Source organism: Engraulis encrasicolus, chromosome 24 (genome assembly GCF_034702125.1).
Source record: "Engraulis encrasicolus isolate BLACKSEA-1 chromosome 24, IST_EnEncr_1.0, whole genome shotgun sequence".
NCBI classification, from domain to species: Eukaryota; Metazoa; Chordata; class Actinopteri; order Clupeiformes; family Engraulidae; genus Engraulis; species Engraulis encrasicolus.
Window position 1 is genome coordinate 14,174,468 of NC_085880.1, and position 11,252 is coordinate 14,185,719.

Genomic DNA, 11,252 nt, shown 5'->3' on the forward strand with positions numbered 1-11,252 from the left:
CTGGTAGACAGGGTCATATTTAGGGGGCATTGTAATTTTTAGGCCTGTATCTTCCTTCAAACTAAAATCAGAGGTGTCAAAATCTGCTTGTAAATTTTGTATGCAATTCACAGGCTTGAAAGGTGGGCGTGGCACCCCAACTTTGGAGGGCTTCATCTCCGCAACCGTTAGACGTAGGGTGCTAATACTTGGTATTCTTTCAATTGACATCATAAAGTACCTGTATGTGAGATATCGGGTAAATCGTAGAGGGTCATGTGGGGAAGGCATGTGAATTGACATGGAATACCCATAATGCACTGGAAATATTATAGCCTATGCAAATATACACATTATAATTATAATGTAATCATTGGTAAGTTGAATTTGACTTGAACCTAACAAGGTGACGTTACTGAAAGAGGACATATATACATGATTTTAACAAGCTTCAAATATTACATACTATAACACATTTGCAGTGTCAAAATAAAACGAAAGTTAGAAGAATAGTTGAAAGGAAAAGAAAGGTTGAAAAAGATTTTTTGTAGGTATTCACAAGAATATTTCACCAAATTTCTGTGAAGCTGAGTCTACTGTTAAAACAGTCAAACTTCATTTTGGTTACAGTTTTCACCCTGTAGCATATGGTCGGAAGGTTCAGTAAACATTAACGTTAACCTTAACATAAACGTTAACGTTACCATCACAGAGTCCTCATTCATCATTCCATCAGGGTTTAACTGGCAGCATAATTAGGCCTACAGTTGATTGCAGGAAGGACGGCCCATCATGAATCTGTTTCAATGTTGATTTTTGCCGTCCGGAATGCCCAGCTTCAAGGTCACGTTGATATACACTACTGTAACGTGTAAGTCACCTTAGGTATAGACTACTTTGTTCTGCTAATCTGTCATTTTTGGTTAAGTCATGTTCATTTCATTTAGATTGGTCAGAATAAATACTGGGGCCAGTCACTTGGGCTAACGCGGAGAGGGAGAGAGAGATTGCTGGACCTGCACTTGCACTTGATCTGTCGTCAGCTCATGCATGCTGTGTTCCAATGCCTTTCATTTGGCTGACAGAATCAGGCTTTCCACACTCTCAATATCCTATGTAGTCTGTGTCTTTTATATACTTCTGAAAATAGTATGATTTTAATTGTCGTCCTCGCTGGTTTCTGTTTTTCGTCTGTTCTTTTTCTTTCTTGAACCGTGCACACCGTGCAGCGCACACACGCCCCGTACAGTGACATGCCAACCGTACGGTTTCAGATTTCCGTGCAATCCGTGCCATGCGTGCATGCGTAGTATATAATGTGTATCATGTGTGTGTATAACTGCATGATATATCTAGTGTGTTTGTGTGGGTTCCAGAAAAAGGATGAGGTTGCCACAGATGTGAAGGTGGCTCCTGGAAGAACATGGCAGGTGGACCCCGACTTCCTGCATGGAGTCATCATCAAGACACGTCCTAATTCCTCAAAGGTGAACACACACACACACACACACACACACACACACACACACACACACACACACACACACACACACACACACACACACACACACACACACACACACACACACACACACGGCCAGGCAAGACAATTTTATTTGTTTAGCACATTTCATATACACATGCAATTCAATGTCCTTCATTGAAGAAAAAGAACACCACAAATGAAATGAAAAATAAGGACATGACTGGCAAAAAAGGATAAAAACAGGAAGATGCAAAACATAAAATAAATTAAGAAAACATTTAAAGTTACACTATGTAAGATTTTTAGTTGTTTATTTCCAGAAGTCATGCTACCCATTCTCTAATGTTACCTTTTTCATGAATACTTACCACCACCATCAAATTCTAAGTATTCATTATGATTGGGAAAATTGCACTTTTCATGCATGAAAAGTGGGCTGTTCTCCATGGCAGCTAAAATGCCAAATAGGCATTTTAGCTGCAAAAATCACTGTACTTCGGCCATACTAAAATATATTAGTTTACTACTTTGTAAACGTTCATGTAAAGATCAAATTTGGCAATAGGCAGCCCAGTTTCAATGAGCAGCATAGTTGCAGTACCTTTTTTGACCAGTTCCTGCACAGTGTACCTTGAAATAATTAGAATATTTGGGAGTTTTGGGGGTGATTTCTGGCACTAGTTAATAAACGTAGACTATTTAGATTAGTGAATGTGTAGTGTGCAGCAATAAAACTAGCTGTTGTATAAGTAGGCCCAACAATGCCGCCTGTGCCTTTGCTGACATGAAAAACAAACAGTTCAGGCACGCTCCTAATGCAGGAGCAGATGGCCAAGGATACATGTAAAGCGTGTCCTGTGAAGCATGTCTTAACGTAAAAGGCAAACAGGTGACAGCCCGGTAGGCACCCTCGCTTAAGCAAACATGCCAAAGTAAGACATGAAGCTCTGATCACACACACACAGAGACAGAAAGACAGACACACAGAGAACTTTGTCGTACAAGTATTAAAGAAGGCCTATAACATGGGATAAAGACGGCACCTATACTGAAAAGATGCTGCCCTGGTAGTATGTGGTGCTGTCCGAGGTCCTGAAGTACCCACACGGTCTGTAGGGCACACAAGCAGCAGACACATGCCAGGGCTTGACACTGGCACCTGCCAACCGGCCAAATGCTGGTAAAACTTGGCTGTGGCTGGTAACAATTTCAGTGTCACTAGCCAATTTGGCAGGTAGCTTATTCTATGGTATGACATATCAGAATAGCATACAGTATATTCTGCACTTTTCCCCAAGCGTATAAATTTCAAGAAAAAGCTCAGTTACTCAATTTCTATTTATTTGTTTTATTTCCATGTAGAAACACATGCACTCATCTTCTTGCTTTAAGCACCTCATCTTCTGAGATTAGATGTACAGTGTCATGATAATGTAACAATTGTGGCTAGTAGAATAGCTGGATGGCTAGTGACTCGGGGGAACTACTAGCCACAGTGGCCTGCAAGCGAAAAAGTTAATGTCAAGCCCTGACACATGCAAGATGCACAAGGGGCACATATGTATACACATACGCTCACACCATTCACTACACACATACATACGCTCACACACATCTACCCAAGGAAACCTCAAGTGCCTTGGCGTAAGGTGGGACAACTCATTTGGACATGTATGTAAAGGTACCATGAAGAACATGTGTGGCACAAACATGGCAACTGCCATGTCATGGTGAAATGTAAACTTGAGTCCATTAAAGCATTAAGTGCATGAATGCGTTAAAAACAACTTGGATGTGTTTGCTCATGAAAAAAAACAGAAAAGTGCCTTGTGAGCGGGTGCGCTGTAAACGTGCCCCAGGGAGAGGATAAAAAGAGAGAGAAGTCAAGCCCTCTGGGTCACTTGCTTTGGGTGAGCTATTAGAAGCATCTCAGGGCAGGTTTCTGCGTTGCAACTCCCGGCTGTTTGCAGAGGCTTTTCATCAAGACGTATGTATTGATTGTATTGATATGTAGGTATACTCTCTGTTGTACATCTTGATCAAATAAATCGACAACATTGTTTAGATCTGTTTGGACAACTTTTGTTCTGATTTGATACGTCTGGACCTGATTGACAAGTCCACCCTCTGAGGAGGTCAGAGGAGACCATTTAAATTCGACTTTCTTCCACAAATCCCACAGTTAAAGTATTAAAATCAAATATAAATGATTTGGATAACTATGAGAGCATCTGAGAACATCTTTATCTTGAGTCTGGATTTAACTTTTTTGGTATTTGATATTGGCAACAAGTTGATCTAGTTGGTGCATACAGCTGAAACATATCCAGTAGGTAGCTGGGTCCCATCCTATGTAATGAGTTAATGTCAGTAACTCACTGGGAGCCAATGTAATGATCTCAAAACTGGGGTAATGTGGTTAATCATTTTTGTTCTCTTAAGAACCCTTGCTGCTGCGTTTTTGATTAGTGGTTAAAGCTGTTTTATGGTCATTTAGGGGAGGCCTACCTGATTTCTAGTTTTGATCATGTTTTGACATGAGACCTCTGAGTTAAAAAAATGTTTTAGGTGATAAAATGCAGACTTGGTAATGACTTTCATGTGACTGTAAAAGTGTAGGTCACTGTCAATAAGGACAACAAGGTTTGTTGACCGTATCCTCTGCTTTAGTTTCAAGGCAATCTTAAACCTTTTCTCCCTTTTCCTGAATATGATTACTGCAGTTTTGTTTATGTTGAGCTGAACAAAATTGTGAAACATCCGATTGTTAATTACCTCCGCCAAGGAGGGGATGTTTTCAGTCGCATTGGTTTGTCTGTCTGTCCGTTTGTTTGTCTGCCTGTCTGTCAGCAGGGTACGGTAACTCAAAACGTTAAGGATGGATTTCCAAGACACTTTGTGGAATTGCTGGAAATGACAAAAGGAACACGTGATTACATTTTGGTGATGATCTGGATCCAGGATTTTTAAAAAAAGATTTTTCAGCATTGTGGGATAGGACGAATTTAGGGAAAATTTTGACAATCCAGTCTGTAACTCCACAAAAAGAAGGCTGAAAGACTTGAAAACAAATAGGGTGTAACATAGTCAAACATTCTATCAAACAGGGCCTATGAAAAACATTGTTTTGGTTCCGGTTGCCGACAGACATTTTTTGTGCGAACTAAACATTTTTTTCGAGTTTTTGGAATCCTAAAAAAAAGTGATGTGTGGACGGTTGGTTATATAGAGAAGACACAACACATTTCTTCATTCTAATTACTCCCTCTCTCTGGCTTTCTCCCTGCCTGTAACTGAGTTTGCATCATATGACAATCTACATCAGGCAATACGCGCGCCTGCAGCAAGTATCTATGTGCAGCACCGCTTCATATTAGAAAAGCCCAGCAATGTCACGTTGTAGGCGAATTATGCTACAACATGCTAGTTAGCTTTTCTCTATTATTTTACCAATGAATGGTAGATTGGATATAGGTCTACAGTAGGCCTACCAATATGCCAGACTTAATGAGGTGTTAATGATCTGAAGCAGGGCCGTAGTACTCGAGTCCAGACTCAGACTTGAGTCCAGTCTCAATCTCTGTTTAAAAAATCTAATCTGTAAAAATGTCTTTTGTGCAGCTCTGTAAAAGTCATGATTTTAGAAGGAAGTTCAATAGTTCAGAAGAGACCTTTCAGAATGCTGACTGAACTGTAAATAAGAAATACGGTACTTCTGAGGATCTTGAGACCAGATGGCACATGTTAGAAATGGGAAGTGTTGTGTTGTACAGTTGTCCACAATGATGTCAATTATGGAAAAAAACCTCTTGCTTTTGCTGATTGCTCCCTTAAACTTTTAGTCCTACATGGAGCCCCTTTAATGTATTATTTTCTTCATTCAAAAAAGGTGCACAGGTGCAAAATAAATGTGTACAGTATGTCATTGGCACCTGGAGAAACTATAGGCCTACATTTTAGCCATTTATATTTTGAGAAATGACACAATATTTTACCCAAGACATGTACTGTATAGTACATTGTCAGGTGCAGTGTTAATTTTGTCGACTAGACTAAGACTAAATATATTAGTCCACTAACCTTTTGAGAGTTTAATCGACTAAATTCTGACTAACAAAAATGTTCTGTGAAAGACTAAAACTAGACAAAAATGTTGAGGACTTTTAGTCGACTGAATAATGACTAAACAAAACTAAATTCTGACTAACAAAAATGATTTGTGAAAGAAACTAAAAACGACTAGTAGACTTTTTTGGGGGCTCAGACATAAATTGGTACAACCACAACTAAAACCTATAAATTAATTGTTAATTGGTAATCAACCTTTCAAGGGACACTATGGGATTAAAAAAAATATTAATTACAGCTGAATCCATCCACCGATACTTATTTGAGTCATTAGTAAATGAATGCTCTGGACCACTTTCGCACCCTACTGTCAGAAAATCCTGAATGTAACTTTTAGCAGACTGACCTTAACGAATATTGGGGGAGAAGCTTCTCAAACAAAACAACAAGGCCGACAGGCGGACAACAGATGCGTCCCTCTATGCCAGTTCCAACTATGCCATTTTTCCCCCCAAACGCCCCCCTGGCCTCCTCCTAGCCTGTCAACGCCCCCCGAGGATGTACTTTTTGTTTATTGGTCATCATGGACACTCCAAATATTGTGGCAGGCAGCAAGGCAGCAAAATGGCGAGACATGGCATTCTTGGATTTGGAAAAGAACCATAGGCTATGATTTGAAATTTCACATAGCCTAGATGAAGTAGGCTACATTACAAATTACCAGACATTTATTAGGCCTAACAACCTTTAGTGTCACGCCATTTCAGCATTATGTGCATGTGGGAAAGAATCTAAACATCGACAAATAATAAATAAATAAAACCGTTTGGGTGAATCATGCGCTTATGGGTTGACCCTATAGGTGAATTATGGACTTTTTTTCAATACCAGCTTCACCGTCAAGGCACAAAGCAGTGAACTTCCGTGCCAGAGTTTATCAAATGCACATGACTGCAAAGCAATTACGAAAGACGCGTTCTCTCCTGTACTCTCTCTGAGCGCAACGAAAAGCACCATTGCCCTTCCAAATGGCAGTTGGTTTGATTTTTAAAACTCACTGCATTTTTTTTTAAAAAACACGCATTTTGTGCATTAATAACGTGAAACTCAATTACCCAGAATGCTGCACGTGAGCTCTCTACCCGGGTGATTCTGGAAAACAAACATGGCGGCAACTCGCTTTACTACCTTAATAATGTGTTAATCCGACGCTAGATTTCTTAACTGATGAAAATCGAAGGCAGAAATCAACATTGTAGTGTCTAAATATGAGGTCGATTGGTCTATTTGTGGCGTACATCACGATCGGCTGAGTTGTTGGCCTCACGTTTGTCAGTTAGCCTGTGGCTAGGCTACTTTTCGCCAACGTTAGCATCAGGTTTAGTATAGAAAGGCTATGCTTGCACGGTCCAAAATGGCAAGTCTGCCGCCTTGTGGCCACAGGAAGGAACAATTTAAAGAAAGCGTTTCAGACGGACAACAATTGAATGAAAGCGTTTCAGACGGACAACAATTTAATGAAAGCGTTTCAGACGGACGGACGGACAGACAGACCCTGTTATAGAGATGCTGGACGCATCTAAAAATCCCTTTACGAATACGTAGCACCAGCGACATATTCACATTTGTATGCACTATTGACTGCTGGAACAGAATGGCAATAACCAAGTCCGACTACATTACTAAAGGCCTTGTGTTTTATTGTATTGTGACTTAAACTAAAGACTAAAATGTTTAGACTAAAACTAGACAAAAATGTTGACGACTTTTAGTCGACTAAATAATGACTAAACAAAAATTATTTGTGAAAGACTAAAACTAGACAAAAATGTTGAGGACTTATGTGTTTTATTGTATTGTGATTTAAACTAAAGACTAAAATGTTTAGACTAAAACTAGACAAAAATGTTGAGGACTTTTAGTCGACTAAATAATAACAAAACAAAAATTATTTTTGAAAGACTAAAAACGACTAAGACTAAGAATGGACTTTGACACAAGACCAAGACTAAATTGAAAAATGGATGACAAAATTAACACTGGGTATTTAAAAAATAAATAAATAAGCTTAGAGTACCGTGAATCATTTCTGTTTACAACACACTCTTTCGTGTAGGGGTCTATGGTTAGCTTTTTCTAAATTAAAAAATAGGGGCACAGATAAGAATTTCGGAGCACAGTGAAATTGCTTGACACAATTTCATTACGCACAGACAAATAGGGTCTAACAGAGTAGGCTAGGCCTTTACTTTTTTCCCCCACACACACACTACATGAGGGGTGTAAGTCACAGGGCCAGATTTTCCAAATTACTCCCAGTAAAAGGGCTGAACAACATAATACACATTTCTATCTATATTCACTTTCATATCTATATGCACTTTCTATATGCAGCCCTATGTTGCTGGGCAAGCGAGAGTCAAGAGAGCTGTTCTCTGAAAAGCGCTCCAATCTTCCTTTCCCTTTGGCCAAAATGTAAAATCTTACTTGTCTGTGTCCACAAAATTGTCTAATTATAATAACAGCATGTAAATGTGGCCATTGTTGTTTTTTTCTCAGGGATTCCATAGCTTGATCACTTCTGACCTGTCAGGGCCGTTCCGCCGACTACTGTTTGACAATAGGGATTTCACCGGTACACTGTTCAAGCATGACCGTGTGGAGTTCCAGCTAGTCACAGACCCGCTCACCAGGAAAAAGAAGGCCACCAATGTCAGAGCCGTGGTGCCACTCACCTTCCAGTTCACCAAGGAGAAAAGGCAGAAGGTGAGCCCATTGATACATTGCAATAGAATAGAATGTGTCACTGTAGTTCATTGCATGCATATCATGAGACCAACACCATCTCGTTCATTACCATGGGAGTGTGGCACGTATGAGAAGGGCTGGACGATTCCCCCTTTAAAGGGACACTGTGTGAGATTTTTAGTTCTTTATTTCCAGAATTCATGCTGCCCATTCACTAATGTTACCTTTTTCATGAATACTTACCATCACCATCAAATTCTAAGTATTCATTATGACTGGGAAAAATTGCACTTTTCATACATGAAAAGGGGATCCTCTCCATGGTCCGCCATTTTGAATTTCCAAAAATAGCTGCAAAAATGACTGTACTTGGACCATACTAGAAAATGTTTGTTTATTACTTCCTAAACTTTCATGTAAATATCAAATTTGGCGATGGCCAACCCATTTTCAATGAGCAGCATAGTTGCAGTACCTTTTTTGGCTATTTCCTGCACAGTGTTTTAAAGAATCTAATTGGAAAAAAGCTCATTTCAAATTTTTTTCACAAAAAATACCTCAAACCTCGAAGATATGAGTTTCAGCAACATAAGATATGATTACTGCAACTACATGTTTTATCATTACCCATTATCCTCAAGTAGGCGTTTCAGAGTTCCCCGCTTCAACCGCAACAGACTTAAGCATGCCTTCATACATCAATCAATTCTTTTGCTAAATAGTTTGTAATACCTTCAAGTTATGTGTGTTGGACTACACAACACAATTCGCATGTCTGACGTGCAGACACTTAAGCTGTGGTGCAGCGGTAGGGCTGGCTGTGCACCTTCAGCCTCGGTTCACTTCAAATATCTAAGGCATGCGCTGTAGTCTCTTAGCCAGTTTCGCACAAAATCTAAAATAACCTTTCTTGTGTGCCGAAAATGAGTGGTCTTACGACACAAATCCAAACCTTTAAAATTCACTGCTATCATATGTCAAATCCAGAGTACATGCCAAACGGAATGAGGATTTCGCTTTACTGCATTCACTCCCTCTCAAAGTTTTGCGAGCTACAGCCCCATGGATTGGAAGTAGAAGGGCGAAACTTAGGTGCCCTATTGTGTAACACAAACCACAATTAATATTTAACCCTTCGTGTTCCTGAACCAGGGAATGGTCATGGACATCCATTACAAAGTGCTGACGATCATGTCCGAGAGCTACAACAGTATCAAGGCCGACTCCCACGAGAACCTGAGTGGGGATGAGTTGAAGGTCATGGACGAGGTGGAGTTCACCTCTATAGAGGTAAGACAGAGTTCAAGACTAAGGGGGCTTACATAGTCAACACATTCTGACACATAAGCATTCTGCACCGCTACACATCCCTATGGCTCTCCACCATAGTGCGTCAGGCTTGTACAAAATACAGAATTTAATTGAGAGAGACCCAACATTCCCATTCATTTATTGAATTTCAATATGAATTTGAATTTAAATTCCAAACAGGAAGTGGAATTTCAATATGAATGTGACTGGACTGTGTCATGACTGTATCATGTCCTCATTATGATTGTGAAGTTTAGATTAACAGTATATGCTTTAAAAAATGATTGAAAGAAAAAAGTGAAAATGTTGTGGGAGAGTTACCCTTGGGTAACTTAATTGTAATGCCCTGACCATGGGCATGGTAGCGGCTTGGCCACAACGTAGCAAAATGTTTGTAGTCATATTTGACTTCATTCAATCAGTGGCAGTGTCCAAAACCCATGTTGTCCAGTGCACCTTGTTTCTGTTTAATTACACGTATTGCAACTATTTTATGTATTTCATTATATCTTCAATCTTGTTACTCTGACTTCCAGAAGGGAGCTGTTCGGCTAATGAAGCTTCCCCAGGGCTCCGTCACCTTCAGCCATTGTGACCAGCCCAAGGTCGGACAAGCCGCCAGCAAGGTCAAGGAGGTTGCCCCCAAGGACAGGGTAAGGGAGAGATGCTATACTATACTATGTACTCTATGTGGCTATGCGAGTGCCAAGAGATTAATAACTTAAATGGTTATTATTGATACACCATGTTGTTGTATACTTCCATTGCAGGAAAATAAGGTCTGCATTTTAGTAATAGCTAACGACATATATAATAATGCATTGTAAAATGTGGGGAAAATTTTGCATAGTCTTCATTTTGTTGTTTGCATTTGCTTTCCTTCTATTCTTCAGCCAGTGCAAGCGGGATCGAAGCCTTCAACTGCTCAGCCAATGCAAAAGCCTACGGCTACGCCAGCACAAAAGGCTGCAACTGCCCCAGCGCAAAAGTCTACGGCCACACCAGTGCAAAACCCTCCTACTGCCCCGGTGCAAAAGCCTACGGCCACACCAGCGCAAAACCCTCCTACTGCCCCGGTGCAAAAGCCTACGGCCACGCCAGCGCAAAACCCTACAGCCAATCAACCACCGCAAAAGACTGCATACGCCCCAGCGCAAAAGAATGCAGCTGCCGCAGCCCAGAAGCCTCCGCCCACTCCAGCGCAGAGGTCTTCAGCCACCCCAGCACAAAAGGCTGCTGTCACACCAGCAGAGAAGCTTACGACTACCCAAATGCAGAGGCCTCTGGCCGCCCCTGCCTCAAAGACTGTAACCGCCCCAGCACAAAAACCACCAGCCACACCAGCTCAGAAGGCTGCTGTCGCCACAGCCCAGAAGACTCTGGCCACACCAGCACAAAAGTCTTCAGCTGTCACCACAGTAAAGTCGGAACGAAAGACACCGGAAGATACTGCAGTCAGTATGGACACCTTGGAGCCTGTGTGAGTTGGACAGTAAAATGCAATATATGGTTTTATTATGAAATAACTTGTACTGTCATCTACATTTTCTCTTTAAGGGAACAGTCCACAACTTCTGGAAATGTATTTATTTCGCACCACCCCTTGAGTTAAATAATTGACTTTGATCTTCTGTTTTTCCAGAAATTCTGAAACAACAGC

The 11,252-nt window shown here is 40.6% G+C and overlaps 1 protein-coding gene across 1 annotated transcript in view; it reads left to right on the forward strand.

Moving 5' to 3' along the window:
* The window catches only part of LOC134441676 (proteoglycan 4-like), a 49,849-nt gene that overhangs the window by 37,448 nt on the left and 1,149 nt on the right, over positions 1-11,252 (forward strand). The window contains exons 8-12 of the mRNA XM_063192070.1: positions 1,356-1,466; positions 8,093-8,299; positions 9,434-9,571; positions 10,129-10,245; positions 10,486-11,072. Coding sequence (XP_063048140.1) covers positions 1,356-1,466; positions 8,093-8,299; positions 9,434-9,571; positions 10,129-10,245; positions 10,486-11,072 — 1,160 coding nt within the window. The remainder of the gene's footprint in view (positions 1-1,355; positions 1,467-8,092; positions 8,300-9,433; positions 9,572-10,128; positions 10,246-10,485; positions 11,073-11,252) is intronic.